The following is a 21466-nucleotide window of genomic DNA, read 5'->3' on the forward strand; positions in this document are numbered from 1 at the left end:
CACTTAGATTTACGATGAAATAGTCATAATAAATTGCACCGAAAAGTGATTATTTAAATGGGCGATCTGAAACTCACGTGTCGTAATTATATTGTAATAAAAATTCGGGATTATTGAAATCACGTTGAAAAGCGGAAATAATTATTTTAAAAAAAATCATTTATACTTACGATAAAATGGGCTTAAGGAAAGAGCGTTAAACATACATTTACTATAATCTGTTAAAATTGATCGTGTCAAAACGTGATGGCCCCAAAAGTGCGATTAAAAGTTTTTGACATTTTTTATTATTTTTTTATTGTGTTTAGAAGCTCTCAGGGGCTCTCAGTAGTCTGCGGGACTCATGTGACCCGCGGGCTGCAGGTTGTTCACCCCTACATTCGAGTAATACTTAGGTTAACCTATTTATAAATATTTGTTTAAATAATTTTCAAAAAACCAATTTTTTTTTTTAATCTGCAGGATTTAACTTTTAAGAAATTGATGTCGATTAAATGTTTCAAAATCTAATTTGAACTCCAAAGCCCTGTTAACTACACAGCTAGGAATCTGTCGCCATATTCTTTAAATAAAGCTCAGCAAGGAAAAAATTAAGGGAAATCTGGAAATTGTTTTAAAAGTTTTGGTTTCTGTTCAATATTCAGGAGAAGTATTGTTTCTTAAATATCATTTTACCCTAAATCGAATCAGATCGAAACCAATTCGATAAAATAAATAGTTTGCGAAGAAAAGTACAATTTTCGACTAATGTGCGTTTGTTATTCTTATGTAGAAAAGTGCGATGCTCTTTTTTGCGCATATTTTTATATTCTGAACTAACAAGTTATAGGGAATACTTTTTGAAACTGTACGGGTTTTTGTTCTTCCTTTTCAGTAAGAAAGAAAATAATTTTTCACTTAAATATATTTGCACATTAAAGCTATTAAATCTATCACTTCGAAGTTATTTTAATTTATTTAAACATAATACATAGAAAATACCACATTCAGGGCCCGACTTAACATAATTGGGTCCCGGGCAAAAATTTCTTTGAGTGCCCCCTCTGCTTCATTACTTCAGTAATGAAAAACCGAACCTTATAGAAGTATTTAAATTTTTCACCTCATTACAGATAACAAGAAGATTGACTTGAACCTAAATTAGCTATTAAGTCCCCCCCCCCCAATGGTCAGGCGAAATATCGTTCTGTCCATTTTAACGATTTTCTGATAATTCTACGTCCATCATGACGAATGCAGTTTTCTGATTGTCAACTTTTCCATCAAGCTGCGAAAAATTCATATCCTTATTGACATTAGGGCGGAATTTTCGTAGCTAAATTTTAGTAATTCAATGGCTCAATTAAGCTAATCAGAAGCAAGTATTTTTGTACATATCGCCTTTTGCGATATGTAAAAATATAGGCTTTTGATTGGCCAAATTTGTCCATCGTAATTGAGAAAATGTAGCTGAATTCCGCCCTAGAAAGCTATGGATTTACGAAATATAGATTGTGTTTATATGATAGATTAATGAAGAAGCTAACATAAAAGTGACGCATTTTACACTGCACTAATATTTTGTTTAAAAAAAGTTGGGGGGGGGGCAACTGAACCTGCCAGGCTTTGTATAAATAGGAATGTTAGACCCGTTGATATGTTTGAATCAATTTACTAAAACCCTCATAAACTATGAGTTGTGCAGAATTATTTTTGTTTTCATTCCATCATTAAAATCATAATCGTGCATAAAGCTTTTTGGAAAGGCCCAAAAGAAACATTTCTTCCAAGAAACTGGAAAAAGTAAAATTTACCTATAGAATTGTTTAGTAATAAAGTCATTCCAATAGGTTTAACTTGAAGAAATATAATATCAGAAAGTTAATCTGCTTTATTTTTGAACCTAAATTTCAAATAAATGTCCTATTATATAAGAGATAAATAATTGAATAGACGATAGTTAATTTAATTGTATTCTATATGTAAATGAAGAGAATGTCGGCAGTGAATGCCAACCATCACATAGTTGCTTTGGTGAATGTCCCAAACATTTGATATTAATTTATTCCTTGATATTATTATATTTATTCGGTATTTTAATATCTGCTAAGGATAGATTAGGAGAAACATCAGTATTCTACAGATTAAATGCATACCTTAAAAAAACATTGATGTAGGGCACATCGGGCAGTGCTAGACCTAGTATATATTTCGAACATTTACCAAAGCGACTATGAAGTATGAAAAATCAAGTTTTGTAACGTAAAATATTACAAGGAATTTCAGTTGTTCTAATTTTTTAAACAATTGATTTAAATTTTTTTTCTTCCTTATTATTGGCTTTTAATTTTCACTACTTAAAAGTTGTACAAAAATATTTGAAATTAATATTATTATTTACTCTAGAGTGCAATTATACACTGTTTAGGATTAATTTAAAATTTGATATTTCTTTCTGAAAATCATTTCTTCCACTTTAGTTGGATGAAACTTGTTAATTTTGGGGATACTTTTATGGTTCTTTCCACTATGAAAAAAACTTGCCATTTGTTGGCAAACTTTAGCTACTAAAACAATGCTTCCCTATCTAAATATCGTTACTTCGCAATTAATTTTTTTTACACTTATAAATAACTTTTTGTTATAAAGTGTGTAAGGCTTTTATTGAGAGCTATTATATTTATAGAAAACGTTACCGAAGTTACGCAAAAATAATGCTCGATCTTCTACAAACTTTGCTCTTCTAGAATATTTTTCTTAATGGTTCTTTTAACCACAAACTTCGCTCATACAAAATGCAGTACTGTTACGAAAATAACGTTTTTGGGTTGGAAGGCGAAGAATGTCTTTCTAGGGTAACGAAAACTTCTTTTTTTTTCTTCCTTAAAGTTTTGGAATGAATAATACAAAATTTATTTCTTATTGCGTGTTTCAATTGCTTTTTATCATTGCATTTTCTACCAAAACAAATGTTTCATTATTAGGGGGACTGGAAAGTAATGTCGTTTCGGCGCATTAAACATTCGTTAGTCTTAAAAACTAATTCATTTTTTTCGATCCTGCATTGAAAGGCTAACGAGGGTGAATACATTATTGATTAAAAATAAAATCTTGATAACAAATATCAAATGCACCGAAACGACATTACTTTCCGGTTCCCCTAATATAACGCTTTCGTAACATTAGAGGGTGCTTCATTTATGAAAATAAAAGAGAAAAAAAATTTTTTTTCACCTATTTTAAATTGCCGAGTGAGATTAATATCTATAAGGCAAAATTAACTCTCATCACCGGTGGCTAAGAATTGTCTGCCAGTCACATAGTCGCATTAACATTGAATTTTTATCCATATTTTGTAATATTCTAAAAACTATTCCCCGTTTTTTTTTCTAAAATTTTTATTCATTTTAAAAATGAACCCTGTAACAGGATGTGTGTGTTTTTAAAAAGTGCTTTAGGGTGCTTATTTTCGATTTTTAAAAGCCCTTAAAGGTGCTTTTTTTATTGAGTATTTTTAAAATGCTTAATTTTCCCTTTTCGAAAATGAGATTTTTTTTTCTTTACCTTGTCGATTTTCGCCACGTACAAAAGCGTGGTTTTCACATAGTTCACAACGTTTCATACTGTTGTTCAACGTTTTCACAAATCATTCAAACACTATGCACTTCGACATACAGTCGTTCCACAGCGTATGAAAGCTCCAATCATTTTACATATTTAATAAAATGCTTGCGGGTCCGCATGTACATGTACTGGGTTGAATTCAGTGGGAATTATGTGCAGCTTTACTGCATTTTTCAAGAGATTCTCATTTTCCGGCTTCATTTTCCTCCCTCTGAAATCGAACCGAAAAATCTCTCCATCTTTTTACGGTGGCTATAATAATTTAAAAAAAAAGAGTTCTTTGACAGAAACTAGTTGTTTTATCGATCATGTAAAGTAATTGAAAATTATTTTGCATTTTGTTAATGTGTAGAGTGCTTAAAAATACTTTTTAAATGCTCAAAAAGTTCTTAAAAAATGCTTATTTTTTGTTGAAATATTTGGCTACGCATCCTGCTATAATTTTCAAAAACTATTCCCCGTTTTTTTTTCTCGTAAATTTTTATACATTTTAAAAATGGACCCTTAATATACATTTCATTTTGAAAAAAGCTTAGAAAGAAATTCCTTTCATTATTATTAATAGTTTTTTCAATCCCTTAAAATTTTAAATTTTTGAAAAAACGTCACTGTTAAAATATCTTTTTTGTTCCTTACCAAATCAATTTTGTCCTTACCAAAGGTTAAATTATGTTCTTGCCTCGGTCTCATCATACAGGCCTTTTTCCTTTCGATCGAAAATGTAGAGACTGGAATATTCTAAAGTTGTTTTCAATCATCTTTATTTAAATTTCATAAGTAAATAGATGTTATATATGTATTTCAATAGATAGTTAAATCAGAAGCATGCTTTAATAAAACTCGACATTCGTTGAATAAAATGTTTTATTCAAATTTCTTTAATAAATTACGAATAAATTTTTAGAAACTAAAAAAGAAAAATTGTATTTTTTTTAAAAAAAAAAAAAAAAAAAGATAGAGTAGCTCGGTTATTTGCGAAAAAAATATGAATGAAATTTTACGCTGCGAGCGAGTAGGTCAAGTTCCTTGTAAGTTAACCACATTTTAATATTAATCGCCCTATATAAATATTTCTTCATTGTCACCAAATTACTTTTTTAAAAATAATTTTAATTTTTCTCAGCTTCTACTAAATAAAAACAGTTAAAACTTTAGAATTTTCAATAGAAAAATATGTAGATTAATATGGTATAAAAAAATTCATACCTCATAATTCATCATTTTTCATCCTCAATGTCACTAATGACATTGTAAATAATGAAAATGTAATGTCAATGTAAATAATGAAAAATAATTAGTAAAAATTATTGCACGAAATTTGCAAATTTGCACGAAATTATCTTTGGGTAAAGGAGTTTTATGAGTGGGTGCAATTATTATTTTTTTTTTTGAATTGCTTAATTAATTTTGAAAATGTGACTAAAAACGTAAAAAGCTAAATTAGCATTAGAGGGTCCCAACTTTGAATCCCTCTCCTGACCAAACTATGGGGAGCATAGTTCCCAAATTGCATATTTTGAAGACTAAGAATCCAAATATGTAAAAAAAAATTCTATTATTTCTCCATGTTCCTGTTCAATAAACAACGAATTTCTAATGTTAATGCTTTCAAAGCGTAACCAATAATTTGGCAGTGATAGTTTCCTGCCACCAAAAATTCTTATTTGAAAGTGATATTTAATTTAAGAAAGGTCTTTTGATTCTAAAATGATCTTGGATTGTAAATTCCAATGAGTGTTTGTGTTAAAGAGGGGCATAATTTCACTTATTTTTTCTTCTTGCTTTCATCACCAATTAAGACTTCATAACCTTGAATTAAACGAATAATGTCGGATTCTGAAGAAGAGGTGGACACTGCAGCATGCGTTAGTATTTTTCCATGTAAGAATTAAAAAAAACTTCCCCCGCTGGATTATGTATTTCAATAAAATGCGAAATCCTACATTTGGAAGAAAACTGGAAAATAAATAACATATCTGAATACCTGAAACAAAGACTTAATTACTTTCTACATCATTGTTTCCCAAAGTGTGGTACGCGTACCCTCAAGGGTACGGGAACTGGGGTACGCGTTCTTATGCGAAATATCTTGCAAGAAACGAAAATTTCAAAAATTTTTATTTAAAAACAAAGCTAGCCATGAAAATTTACAATTACGTATTTTTCTATTGTTTATTTTTTGCAGAGTTAACAGTTAATAATTAGTGGTGTCAACAGCCAGTTGTGATTTTTAACTTAAGTGCAATTTTTTTACAGCAAAAATACATAATTTTTTTATTAGTGGTACAAAAAATGTAGAAAGGGTAGAGAAAATTTTGGGAAACACATGAGTGAATGCATAGAAATACATTTTCTTGGTCATTCACTGTAATAATTTCAATACTCAGAAAACATTTAACCTACAGAAGAAATCTTTCCTACCTTTTAAAATCAATAATTTTATTTTTGTTTTATGACAAATTGAACTTAGAAGTGTTGCTGTCATAAAAGTTTACAAAAAAAAGGTTCATAATAAATTTATGAGGTAATTTCAATAAACTAACTATCAAATTGTGTTCTATCAAAAATATATAACAACTTAAACTATTTCTGAGACGGGCTTTTAAAAATTATTGTCATTCAAAGAGAAAGCTCTGATATCTACTAAAGTGCAATAAAATTGTTGTTCTTCTGTTTATAAAGCGCTGAAGGGCAGAAATATTTTCTGGCTTTGATCCAAATGGTCGCAACTTCTGTTATTTATTATTAAAGCATCTTGATTAATGGATGATACCAACTACCAGTTGCTTTAAGCCTTGTACTTCAAATCAAGTACTTTGAAAAAATAATGTTAAAAAAGGAAAGATGACTCAGAACTCATATAATATTCAACAGATTTCTTAACACTATAGTGTAAGAGACTTTTAAGACATTTCAGAAAATACAATTGTTTTTACTTCTTTGTGTTATGTTTCTCTGTGTTGTTGGGAAAGGTGGGTTTTCTTCCTATCAGTTACTGTTGGCATTAATTCGTTATTTAAAGAACAACACTTTATTTAAATATTAACACATAACACACATTACGACAGGATAGTTGACTGTTTTGATCAAATCCCATACAATCTCTGGCGTTACTTACATAATCACACATTCAATTTGTTTGAACCGAAACAATACCAACCGCCACCTATCGGTATAAAATGCTATTATTCAATATTCCATACACTGCAGTCCTAGAACATAACTTTCATTCTTCACCTTGAAAGATGCAGGAAGTGTTGCTCATTTAACGTTACCCGGTAAACCTAAGTCACGGAGGCATTACCCACGCCGCACTGATACATATTCATAGGGTGGGCCACATACACATATCACATAAATATCCATACCCTGAGCGGGATTCGAGCCCGCAGCCACCAGCCTGGCTTCCCTCAAAACTGAAAAGAACAAATAAAGGTATTAATCAGAATGAAAAATTACAAAAACAAGTCCACCGGAGGTATTTATTGTGACCGACGTAACACAAAGTTTTTATTAACTGTCTTAGAAGGGTGTTACGTTGGGGCTGTGTACAAAAAAAGATTAACAGAAAAAGTAAATATTAAAAAAGTGAATACGATGTGCCGCAATAACTAGCATAAAATACAACTGGTGAGGTACAATTTCCTAAAAAAACATATCAAAGACTGATTTCTTTACATACCCTTTCTCGACCAACCAGGATAATTGACAGTTTAACAGAATTAAGCTGAACATGTACCTAAAGTAGGAGTAAATGACATCAAATGAAGGGAAACACTTGAAAAGCACTATAAATTCCTTGTTTATTTATTTTTGAACAACAGCATCGAGGAGCACCATCAAAACACTACATCATCAGTACACTAATTTCTGGCACATGATTGAAAAAGGGATAGGCATTAGTGGAGGACATCGTAAAATGGACAGCTTCTTAAAATCACATTTGGAGTATCACAAAAAAAACTCCCGAGAAAACAGGAACGGAGAGAGCTCAAAAAAATGGCTCAAAAAAATGGGCGATATTTATATAAAAAGGTTGAAGATTTGAAGTTAAAGTACCTAAAATGCCGCAGAATCGTGGCTAAAACGGGAACCGAAGTGAACTGATGAACCGGTAAAAATAAAATCATAATTATGCACTAACTGTGACCATATCGTACCAACTACCATGTGTCCACATCAAAGGCTGCCGAAGGTCACAGGCGTGAAGGTCGACAGACAGTGAGGCGTCACAGGAGAGGGGTCAGGGTTCGGCCTAATTTTTAGGTCACGATCTAGTTAAAAACTTGTGATTACGTGACACAATGTCACAAAGGGGCACTAAAGCTTTCTTAGGATAAATTGTGACTAACCGGTGGAATGTCGGTAATAGGGACCCTAACATTGTTCGGTGTAGAGTGCTCAGGTGATTCAAATTTTCCTGAACGACCACAGTGTTATTAGATGGTTGTTGAATCATGTGATCGGAAGCTCTTGGAACAGACAGTTCATTACCTCTAAATTTACAACCTCTTGTAATCTGGCCAACATGTCGTTTCCATAGCTGGCCATTTACGTTATCAGTAAAATGTAGTTGTCCATCACGACTGTTCCCAAATTTCATCTCTGGTTTCCTTCAGCATCGTTATCTCCAATTTCGAAATTCCGATCTTTAAATATATTCCCCTACTTGGATTCTGTGTTTCTTCTAAAATCAGGTCAGATGAGATCAACTGTAGTTCAAATCTCTCGTTTTAATTAAAGCATGGTATGACTTTTAAACGTTGTAGCATTTGATACTTTTCTATTGTGCCTCAAAAAAAGTTTTGACGTATGTTCTCAGCATAGTTTTTAACTGCATGCAGTGATTGCTTCATTGTAAACACATATCTTTCTGCCTAACTATCACTTGATGGTTTACATGGAGCTCAAGCTTTGTGTTTAATTCCATTTAATCTTAACAATTGCTCCTCACAAAATACACCGCAGACCGTTGTCATTGACTAGGGTAATAGGACGGCCAAACCTGGAAAAACAGTCTCTTAAATAAACAATAGAGGCATGAGCGGTAATAGTTTTCATGAGATAAACTTCTTGTCACTTAGAATAAGCATCAAGTATTATGAGAAAATAATGTTCGAAAAATGACCCAGCGAAGTCGATATGTTTTCGTTCCCAATGAAACAATGGATACTCACAGTAATACACTTGAACTTGATTTGGTTCCTGATGAGTTTTCACACAGTTAACACAATTACGTGCTTAAGTTCCTCAATATCTTTGTCAACATTGTTCCAGTATGAAACATGATTATCATTTTAACCACTTCTAAGTGTCTTACATGAAGTTCTTGTAAAGCTTTTTTTAAAATTTTTTTAGCACTCTTCAACCACAAAGTATACAATCCCCTTCTAGAGTGTATTTTCAAATCACAACTTCTTTTTATAGAGTTTAGAAATGACTTAACGCATCGTCAGTGGAAGTAGCTTTTGCCAACTCTTTATAGGTTATTGGTAATGTCTTTATCTGAGATAGCTGGAAAAGAGCTGATATATGCTTCTGATGTTTGGACAATGACAAAACTGGAGGAAAATTGTATCATAATAATTGAGAGAGAGATTTTGCGGAGTGTACTTCGTGGTGTAAATTAAAACAATAACTGGAGAAGGAGATTTAATTTCGAGCTCCACAAGATTTATAAACAACCCAACATTTTTAAGTACATAAAAATAAATAGAATGAATTGGATGGCCCACGTGATTCGAATGAGTGATGACAATACAATAAAAAAGATGCTGCTTTTTAGACCCACTAGAACAAGAAAGAGGGGAAGGACACGGTTGAGATGGGCTGACTCGGTGGAGTTTGATTTTCTTGCATTTAATGAAAAGAATTGGATATCAAAGATAAATCGGGGGTCGTTATGGAGAAAATTTCAGAGGAAGGCATTGGCCCACAATGGGCTGTCTGGCCAACTATGATGATGAGAGAAAAGAGTTCATCTCTGACCTCTAACCCCCGTATTCACCATTGACTCTGACCTAACGCGTAACTCCCAGTTCCGAAACCCCCGGTTTGGAAACTTTGACCGAGAGTTCAAAAGCGATTCCACCATTATTTTTTGACCGTCGGTTTCTTAACTGCGGGTTACTTGACCGGCAGTTACAGGCGGTAGATTGCATCCCGGCGGCAGATTTATAGCCGTATTAACAGCGTTTGTTTTCAATTTTCGTTGCTATTTTTTTTAAAAAAATTCTATTAAAAGAAAAAAATATTGCATCGAGTAATTAAAATTTGAATCTCTCTTTTACTGGTTAAATAAAAAATATGTTTAGTTTCATTTTCCTAACCTAACTGACTTGTATTGATGAGCAAAAGGATCCGAGCTCTATTATTATGAATTTAGATATTTTAATATTATGGATATCATAAAGCCGCAAGCAACCATAGAAATGTAACTGAAAATCAATTAAAAATACTTTTATTTCACACAATTATTTAATACTTTTATTTTACACTATGATCAAGGGGATTATGCAACATCATTATCATCTTTATTCGTGTATTTTTAATCTTCTTTTTTTCTTCCCCTTCATAACATATTATCGATAACTTAAACCATTGAGAAGAATTTTTTTTTTTAAATTTTAAATGAAATTGTATATAATAAACTTCTTAGTACAGATAAGTATAAATCAACACATTCATATTATTCAGAAGTTATAAACAACTACTATTGTGCTGCCATCTGCTCATGATAAGAGAGAATCGACGTCGGTGATATGGTGAATAAGATAACAATTTTTTTAAAGGAAAATGTCATAATCGGAGCAAATATTCCGAAACTTTAAAAAAATTATGCCTTTAAAAATTTAATTATTTAGATAATTGTACATGGAAATATATCAGTTGTATAAATGCCCCATATGTAAGTAGTCAGTCTATATATAAGTAGTCAGGCTATATATTAAAAATTATAACTAAAGACGGGTATTTTAATTTTAGATAGTTTTAAGCAATAAATCTCTTCCAAATGATCCTATTTTTTCGAAATATTAAGCAGATTATTTTATGCTTATAAAATTCTAAATTTCCTGATTTGCAAAGTTATTTGATGCAAATTATTGTGTAGTTAAAATGTTACCTCGGATCAAAATTTGCATTGATTAAGTAATATTTATTTCAGCATAATTTCTAATATATGTATAAAATAATGTATACGTTTTTTAATTTTATTAATAGATTTATTTTATGGATTAAAAAATGTTAAATTCTTTCGTTATCTTTATATCTAAATATTGCACATTATTTTGGAAGTTCAACTCTAAACTATTTTTATTTTTGGGCAAGATCTATCATCTCGATAGATATTATCGAAATCTAAAAAAAATTAATGAATTATATTCTTTTTTAAATTTTATATTTCTTTCAAGTATCGATTGTTTTCTTTCTTTTAAAAAAATAAGTAAAAGTTAGTTAAATTATTTACAATCTTCTTACTTACACTATTCATTTGAATTATAGCCGCAAACTTTATTATCCACGACTTTTTTTTTTCGAGAGAAAAATTATTTAAGTGCTGTAACGACTGCTAATAATAATTTGAGAAATATATATAGTATCTTCTGTAGAAGATATTAACTCAAGAAAATCTAATTTTCATTTTATTAATAAGCATTTATTTGATATAAATTAATTATAGTTACATCTAGTAAAAAAATGATCTTATTAAACATAAAAAAAGCAACATCAAAATAAAGTGTAATTTTAATTTCATGTTATTAATATATTTTCATTTTATTAATATTATGGTATGCTATATTTTTTTAAGGGCGAGGCAAAGATATAAATTAATTATAGTTGCATCAAGTGAAAAAATTGACCTCATTGAACATAAGCAACCGAACATCAAAAGTGCTATTTTTGAAAACATAAATAAATAAATAAAAAATCTCCTTCTTCATATCCGCGTTTGCTCAAACCGGGGAAATCTGCAGGTTAAAAATACAAAAAAAGAATCGAAATTCAAAACAATTAAAATTATCAAACGAAAAAGAGCAGAAATATAAAAAATACCGACGAAGAAAACGAAGTAAATGAACAAACACGTTAACTGCGCATGGGCGGTTACTCTAACTGGGAATATCTTCAGGTTAAAGTTACTTAACTCTGGGTTAGAGTAACTCGCAGTTACGTACACGGTGAAATGAAATTCTGGACTCTGACCTAGAGTTGCTCTCATAAAACCTGTTTTGAACTCTGACTGAGGGTTAGGGTCAATGGTGAATACGGGAGTAATTATTCTGATTTAACTGGACAAAAAGTCTGCATTTCCATGATGCATGTGTGTTCCACTATACGATATCAAATTGGTAAAATGAGTGGTAGTAATCTAGTAACTGTGAGAGTAGGAAGGCTTAACTAAACATGGCTACTTCTAGTTTATGATTGGTAATTAGGGTGAATCTCCTTTCCTTCAAATGAAGATTTTTTACAACCAAAATGATAGAAAAGACTTCTTAATAGATGAGGATTTTCTATTAAATAAAATATTAAAAAGGAGTGTTCCGATCCCTTGGGGACGCATCCAAAGCTAATGGTAATGACGGGCCATACTGAATTAATACCGAGCAAATCGCTTTACTTTCAAATAGATTTTGACATTTTTTCGACCATTTATCTTCTCTGTGCCACAGCAATTGTCGTCAAAATTTACCAATTTACTAAACTTTGAACATAGTCCTAAATATTTTTTGGAATGGATGCATTAACTATAACTGAAACTTTTTCATCAGTTTTGTGCAATCCATTCGCGTTAATTTTGTGCCCTAAAGATTTATTTCATTTCGAAAATATTTGCTTTTAGATAAATTTAATTTTCAACCGTGTTCTTTACATTGTTTGAAACATTTTTCTTATGTCTTAAATGCGATTCTCAGTCAATATCCGTTATTACAGCATTCTCCATAAAAAATTTTTTAACTCGTTCCATACCTTGAAATAACCACAAAGGAGTCTCCATACCGACTGCAACAGCAACAAATCGCATGTTGCAATGACTTCGCGCATGCGCACTTCTTTCATCCTCCATCTGTTGCAACAACCAGCGATCGCCGTCGCACTGGTTTCAAGAATTGGATGGGGTTCAATTTTCGTCGCTGTTGCAGACTCAGAGAGTCAATCCGATTCCTATATATATTTCTAATCTCAAAGGGAAAATACGATGAAATCACGTATGACTTTAATGTTAACGTCATTCAGAACATAGTGACTTATGTTTAGATAAAATATTTGAATATATTTGAAAGATTTTTACATTAAAAGACATTTTTTTTACAAAAATGTATTTTAAATGTTCTTATTTATATAAATCTTCGTTGAAATTTTTATTAAATATATATAAAATAATATAAATTTTTAAGAACATTGATTAAAAATATATATTGATAGGTCTTGATTTAGAAACAGTGTTTCTAATTTCATAAATTCTTGAGATAAATTTTTAAAATTCTAAAGTGGGATTAATCTGCTAATCTCACTTAGGTTTAAGCTATTTTAGTGCGTTTTGTTAATTATGAAAAATGCATTGAATAGATACTTTTCTTTAATTAATTCTCTAAAAGTATTTTGAATTAATTGCGAAAAATTAATGGTATAAATCTTTTCTACTATTAGTTTATTTCTCACATTTTTAATTGTTCATGCACAAGTGAACGGAATATATATTTAAATATATATTTGTTTTGCGCTTCTTTCTTCTTCTTTTTTTTGCTCTTTATTGCAGATATTCTCAAGTGGTAGTAAAATAACCATTAATAGTCAATTAGATAGAGAATCATTTATGAATTTTGCCAGAACATAACTTGACATTCAAATAAATATCAAGCCTTTTAAATTAATTCTTTTTATACTAGTTAAGATAACTTAAAAGTGATTTTATTAAACTATGAATAAAAAATTAAAGCGTTACTCTTCAATCATTAAAAAATAAAAATAAAATGTTCAGCGAAATAAGGAAAAGGTGGCGGCATTTTAGCGTTGCTAAAAGATTAGAAAGCAGTATTTTTTAATTAATTATTTTTTATTTAATAATTTTTAATTATATATTTTTTCTAGAAGAACAAATTTTTTTATTTTTTATTTGCTATTAAAAAGTAGTTATTATTAAAAATTAGAACGTTCGTTTTATAAGAAAAGATTTTCGAAAAGTTATGAAGTAAAGTTCATAAAGAAATGCAAAGCAATCGCTAAAGAGAAAAAGACAAACTTTTTTAATTAGTTGAAACTGTCATTAATTGTGACAAAAATAATTTTCATTTCAATTCTACTCTCGGTTGATGAAGGGACCATCAATGGGAAATTATTACAAAAACTAAAATTTTGAATGAAAAGTTTTGAAAAATTTCGTACGAAATTCTGATAATATAAAATTTTATAAATACGGCAATGGTGCTCAAAACCGGGTCCTTAAATTTTCTTTTTATAATCAACTTCATAAACAGAATCGCTTAAATTTTTATTTGCATGAAATCAGATTGATCTTTAGCTTAAAAAATAAACCATTTTTATAGAACAAAAAAAGCTGTATTTTTTTTTAGTGTAAATTGGTTATTCTATGGAAGGTATTGTTCATCACTATCGGATAAAATTGGGCATATTAGAAATGATGGGAAAAAACGCCTTTTTTCCTACTTTAATATTTTCATAGACACAAAAATAATAATTTGATTTTACTGCTCTGAGAAAATTTCGGGAGTTTAGAAAATCAAGGAAGCTAAGGAACATATTTGTAATTTATCGCCAATTAAGTGAATGGACCAGATTCAAGAACAGAAATTACTAATAAAATTTTTGTTATGCCACAGGCTTCATGGGTCTATTGTTGATAGCTGAGGTACTATAACCAATCTTCCAGGAATTTTTATTTGGAGTGTTATAAAATATAGCTACCAGTAGTTCTGTCAGACAGACTATGCCTAGCTTAATGCGACAGTACCATTCAGCAGGAGAAAGAAATGTAGCATATTCAAAACGCGGTGTAATACTTTTTTTTGCAAAATTTTTGGAAAATGTAATTTTATGCAAAAGCAAAACATTAATGAAAAAAGAAAAACACCCGCACATTTTTGTACTTCTCATAAAGTTGTATCTCATGATCATATTATAAAGGGTCACTAAATAATAAAAGGTGTCCATTTTAAAATGTTGCGTAAATGGCTCCACTCGGAAATTCCGTAAAGTGAAATTTTAATGTCATAAATTCCTATCAACTTGCGAATGTAAGAAAAAACTATATTGAAGCATTTGCATATGAAAATAAATTCATTTTTATCACGTCTATATAAAATGTTAAGTTGCAAACTTGATATATTTGTAATATTTAAAATATTGTTCACAACAATGTTCTGAAAAAAAAAAAATTCCTAACATGACCTTTTGATAATAAAATAATTTCTGTTTTTCATTTTCCCTAACTTTTTTAATTTGAATTATTTAATATTCCAGCAATTTAGTTTGTTTAACAAAATAAAAATACGTGTTATAGTCCAAAAAATTTATACAGAAAAAATGCATTTTTTCCCATAAAAAGATTAGTTAAGTATTAAAAATTAGTAGACAAAATTATAAGCCAAAAATTATAAGAAGTAAATAATTTCGTATAAATTATTGATACAATATTTGTAAAAATGTGACGCAAAGTTTATTTCGACAATTTATGAAGCATCTTGTACTGAAATCATAAAGTAATATAAATATAAAAAGTAATTCATATGCATAAAATAATTTTTTAAATACAAAAAATAACGATAAAATGAGCTGTGGAGCAAAAACTAGATATAGAAGAAAAGTGCGCATACGCTAGCCAGGAAACAGGTTTGTTGTCGCATGCGGTGTGAAGGTACATGCAATTAGAGTGCCTTCAGTGAACAAGAGTGGCGCCAACCTCCCGACAAAATCTTATTGGAGGAAACTAAGTTTTTACCGCCGCAGGCTAAATGGAAAATTTCTCCATTCGCTTAACACGGGAAGCATGATTAGATATGTGAAAACTGAATATTTTCATTAATAGAAGGTAGGTACATTTTTGAATGCTTTGTTTTTATTTTAAGAAATACTTATTTTACAATTATAGTCAAAAGTTATGATCTAAAATTGCTAATTTTCCTTACTTTTTCGAATTTATTACATTCTAGTATACGTCTGCTGCAGAGTTTTGCACTGTAATTTAATTTTTCGTCAAGTAAAAACTTTTCCAAACCATTTAAAATAATTTTAAATGAATAATTATACGTATAGAATTATTTTTTTATCTATTTAATTCATAATTATGGGTCAAATTCAACGTTTCAAAATTCGGAAACTATGCATTGTGCTATACGCAGACTGTCTGGCGTGGCGCCGTTTTTATATCTCATTCATGAGTCTGGCCGTTTCTATGTCGCCAAGAATGAAGCGTCGTCTGCTTCGATAGTTGATACCTGAATTTGAATTTTCCTTATGAAGGTGATCTTAGAACTGAATTTTCAATATTTTTATACGTCTAAATAGGTAGTGTAAAATTTTTTTATGCATTTGTTTATATATAGCTATTGCATCTTTATTAATTGTATCTATTGTAATAATTAAAAAAAAAAATTGTTTATTTAATAAAATAAAATATTGTTTTATTATTTTATTCCAAACAAAAGAATAAATGTATACATCCTAAGAATGAGATTTCTTTAACTTATTTTTTCCTATTATGTATCATTAAAACAATTAACAAACTTTAAATTTTGTTGTTGCAGACATGAAGCATTTTTTGAATTGTTTTAAATTTTATATACATATGTGCTTGTAGAAATATTATTAACTAACAGTCTTGACAAATATTGCGTACATAAAATTAAAGTTGTGTAATTTGCAATTGAAAATAAATAATTATTTAATTTTTATAGATTTTTGTTTCATTTAATGAATTGTTAATTTTTAAAAAAAGTATGATATAAATTTAAATTTTTACAATAGTAAATATCCATGTAATGTTTAAAATCCTTTTTCAAAATGTATCTTTGACAATTCAAAATAGATTGAACATTCTTAATATCATATACTTAAAATTCACTGTTATTAATGAGGGCAATTTATGTTCTCCTCAAGAAAAGAAATAATTATTTTTTAAATTACATACTCTCTTAATATTAAAATTTTAAACTACTTGCCCATGCACAACAAAATAAATTAATTTATACTAAAACAATAATTCTATGTCTATTTTTTCATTTATATGGATATATTGTGTTTTTAAATAAAAAAACAAGCTTTAAATATATTTCTTTTTTGTTTAATTTTAATTTTTGTTTAATTACTGAAAAATAAAATTATAAATTTATGATACTAATATTTAAGGATAGAATTTTGCTGAAATATTAATTTCATTTTCAAAAAAATGTCAATGTAGAAAACAATTTTTTAAGCAATTTTTTAAAAGTCTATCAATTACCAGTTAAAAATTGTAAAGATATTACGTTGTTTTAATGAAATGATCGATTAGGAGAAGAAAAAAACATTTTCCATCCCATCCCCTAACAAACGAACGAATTCGAGAACTACACTGCCAAACATGGAAGCCCATGATTTAATACCTATCTTCTGGTAATCCGATCCTATTATGCGCTTGCGCAGTTTTGCTTTTCACCTCGATCGACGCCACTCTTGTTCTCTGAAGGCACTCTACATGCAATCACTTGCAACAGACGCACTGCAACAGAGGGGAAAAATCGTGTTTCGCATCGCTGTTGCGTTCGGTGCGCAGACACCTTTACACACAGCGTTACCAAATCAAAGAATATACATAGGGGGGAAAGACTAGATTCCGTAGGCATAATGTAAACCAGTCTTCCAAGGTTTGGTGCGGTCCCAGTGAATAAAATGAAAAAAAAAAAAAAAAAAAAACAATTAAGGGCACGCAGCAGTAGTTTTTGAAAAACTGGTTTTCACTCTTCCCAACCACTACTGGAATTAAAGTGACGAAAAGTTATATTTTTATTTATTATTGGTTTGTTAAGCATTTTACACTATTGATGAACAGTACTGTACTGTTCATAAAGATATTCCTTGGAGAATACATTAATATCATTCATGTTTAATAAATCTGCTAACACATTTTGACAGAGAAAGAAAGAATAAAATGGCGGTGCGAGTGGTAGCGTACCCAACCATACATATACACTGCCAAACAACTAGTTCACAGGTGGCCTGATAGTCACTGTACTTTTTATGCGCATGCATTGGATCTTAGCACATATGATGCTCTGAGTATGTTGCTCACCCTGTAAGTTGTTTTTCTGGTATAGCATACCAAACTGAGCAATTGCATATTTCTTCTCCTTTTTATATTCTTTGGTCAGTATTTCACCGAGTCAACAACTATTTGGATGAATTTTCATTTGTAAATCTATTTTAAAAACCCATATTTAAGCCGGAAAATATTTCTTCGAATCTTACATTTTCAACAAGTACCACTGAGTAGTCATGTTTTTATGACAACAGGAGCCAGTCATGTTTTTATCTTACCATCTTTTTCAAGTCTTTTGTTTTCCACACCGTTTTTTAATGCAAACGGCCTAGTTTAGCGGAAGACTGGTACAACATTAGGCTTCAACCTTAATTCTACTTGATAGCTATTTATTTTACCTAATTTATTATCAACAATTTCTTTATATTCATTAATAATGGCTCAAGTGATAGAGAATTCGTCTTCCAATGAGAAGCACCGGGTTTGAATCCCACCGATGGATGGTCGATACGCATTCCGCATCCGGCTTGAAACCGACCACAGTGCTGACGTGAAATATCCTCAGTGGTAGATGGATCATGTGAGTTAGAGGCTCCCTGCCGTCAGGCTAACCGTGGGAGGCTCTCGTGGTCTTCCTCTCCGTGAAACGCAAATGCGGGATACTTCTATCGAAAAGTCCTACGAAAGCAAATTTCTCCCAATACTTGATCCAGGAGCTCCCTTGTCTTCTGAATTTGGTTCAAAATGACAAGGCTACGTAGTTGAACATTAGTAGTCGTAAATCCAAAAAATTGGGTCGGCTGTTCAACGACGGTTATAAAATAAAATCTATTACTCAATAAATTTCTCTAGATTTAAACTACTTAAACATTTTAATCGAATTCTAATCATGTCCGTAAATTCTCTTAATTTCTTATATCAGTGTAGGCTTCTTCAGAATACAATGGATTTTAGACCGAGATTGTTCCACAAGGCTGAGTTTCATGCAGAAAAAAAACTATCATTTTAAAATAAGTAGTTTTTAAAGTAATGAAAATAAAAATTAATAGTTTTTCTTATTTTGTAGGCATTCTATCTCATTGTACATTGGTTGGAGCCGAAGAGGAGTGTTTATGTAAGTACAGAAACCAAAAATGTCTCTATTTTGAAGGAGGGATATTTCCCTTTTAATGTATTCAGCCGTAATGTGATTCCCAAGTACACTATAAAATTCTGTGTAAAATCTTAATTATCAGGTCACAGCTTTATTGTTTTTACGAGACTGAAACCGGTTTGCACTTGTTTACGTTCGGCTAAAAATAGGTTAAATTCGAAAATCGGATAAAGTAGACGATATATTAGATAAATATGGAATATTTATTGTATTAGGTATTATATTATTATAATTAAATCAAATTATTAGACTCACTGTAGTTTTTTAATAATTACATGTTTTGCACGAGTTTGTGCGCAATTATTTTCTATTTAAACGTACATGTAATGGGTTTTCATTTAGGATATTTTTTATATACTTCCTACTTGTATTTATTTTTAATGTATTGCACTACATTGTTAACCAATTGATACACGAATGTAAACGAGTGAAAACCGGTTTCATCCACGTAAAAACAGTAAAGCTGTAGAGTACCACCTGATAATTAAGATTTTAGATAGAATCTTTTAGTGCGTCTAATAATTTGGTCAGGGATGTCTTTTAACACCTTTGGATTTAAATACAATAATTGCTTTAAGAGAACACTATACAGCGGTATATTAAAATGTTTAGAGAAAAGAAAGTAAACCTAGTGAAAATAATGGAAATGTTGAATATCAAAATGTAAACAAATTATTGTAACTGACCCAGAGCGTTATCCTGTCATAATTTTAATATTTTTCAGCATTTGAAGCTTACTCTATCCTAACTCAATTTTTCTTTACTTTAAATAACTTATTTAGGTGAGTTTTTCCAGTGGTATAGCGTCCTATTAACTGTTGGGATTGTCATTTAAATAGTATGAATATTGAACAATATATTTATTGCTTTAAGCTTAAGGCTATTATATTAAGAACTATTCGCAGCTAAGATCTACGCTAAGAATCAGAGCTGTGGAGTTAAAACGGTTAGTTTAGAGAGAAGATTTTGATCTTATGAAAATTATTTCGTCAAATATTTTGAATTTTGTGAAAAGAATACTACTCGAATGAACATTATCACCAACTTAATGAATCACATTTTAGCTTTTTTTGAGCCTATGTTTAAATGAACTATTATAAACGAGAAATCGTTGAAACTATTGAAATATCAAAAAATGAAGTTGTTTCTAAATTCCAAAAGCAAATGTTATTTTTTCAAAGGTAATGTTTAAATATACAATGCAAAAATAGATTTCCTGAGTTTAGGTTGGAGTCTCAGGAAAGCTTAACTGAAATCTGGTTTCTCTTACGTCATCATAATTACAAAATGTTATGTAAAATTATGGAATCCTTTGGTATAAATAATTATCTATCCAAAATGAACATTTTGGACAATCCTATATTTCACGTGTTGCAGGAAGTTCTCATAAAAACTTATAAAAAAAATTAAAAATATTTTAATTATGGATAAATTAGTTAAAAGTACTCATGTTAATAAGTTCTTTGTTAAAATAATAGCGTGTTTTGTTAAAATAATACTGTGTGGATGCGCATCAAAACAAACTGTTTTTTTTTTTCCTAAAAAATCTTTCGCACTGTAATATAATTTATCTATTGCTGCCATTTGCTTAGGATATTACCAAATAACCGACGTATTTAAACTTTACTCTTATTTTCCTATATTTTTAAGTTCTAGACATAATAAAAAAAAACATTTTTGGTGTAACAATGGCTAAGTTAACATCATGAGTGTCCAAAAATTGTCCGTTCGGTTGTAAAAATATTTAAGATATTTATAGAAAATTTTGCACTATTTTATGTTCATTACTTTCACTAAATTTATTCAAAAAATTTTGCAGCAAATTTAACATATATGTTGTAAGAGCTTTATAGTAAAATCTGTGTCCTACCTTTTGAGAATTACCCTATTACAAAGGAGAAATCTTGAATAATTATTTCTCCCTTTATTTTATATAATTTTGTACAATTATAATGCTCGAAGAAACAGGCAAGAAGCAAGTTCAAAAGTTTATTAGAAAGTAAGGCGATTTATCAAAACTGAACTTAAAGCGATAGTTAGCCAATCGTGCTTATTTAAGAGGTTTAAAAGTAGAATTCATGAAGAACAAGTGTTGGTTATTACATTTATTGAAACTCCATCTCTTATTTGCACGCACACCGCTTTCGGAGAAATTTTCTTTCTTTTTTTTGGGAGAAATACACTGAATTTAAAAAAAAAATCAAATTTCAATGCATTGCGTTAAATACTTCGTCAAGTACAATATTTCGTTTTAACTCGGATTAAAGGTCAAGTGATTTATTTTTCCAATAGATAAACGGTTAACAATGTTTGGAGTTAGATTTTTTTTTTACGTTATACTCCCAGTGTCCATTTTTCCATAGATATCTTTGCGATTTCATGAGTCTACGATTTGAAACATAATCAGCTAAACAAATCAAGAATCCAAAACTAAAGCGGATGCGTTATCAAAA

At 29.9% G+C, this 21466-nt stretch overlaps 1 protein-coding gene across 2 annotated transcripts in view; it reads left to right on the forward strand.

Annotated features, from left to right (window-relative positions):
• LOC107436184 (UPAR/Ly6 domain-containing protein qvr) overlaps positions 1 to 21466 on the forward strand; it is a 77767-nt gene that overhangs the window by 10086 nt on the left and 46215 nt on the right. For both annotated transcript variants that reach the window (XM_087154776.1, XM_016047788.4), the window contains exon 2: positions 18927 to 18974. In XM_087154776.1, the coding sequence (XP_087010902.1) occupies positions 18927 to 18974 (48 nt within the window). The remainder of the gene's footprint in view (positions 1 to 18926; positions 18975 to 21466) is intronic.

The sequence above is a fragment of the Parasteatoda tepidariorum genome, chromosome 11 (genome assembly GCF_982258835.1).
Source record: "Parasteatoda tepidariorum strain Cologne lab strain chromosome 11, Ptep-v5.0, whole genome shotgun sequence".
NCBI classification, from domain to species: Eukaryota; Metazoa; Arthropoda; class Arachnida; order Araneae; family Theridiidae; genus Parasteatoda; species Parasteatoda tepidariorum.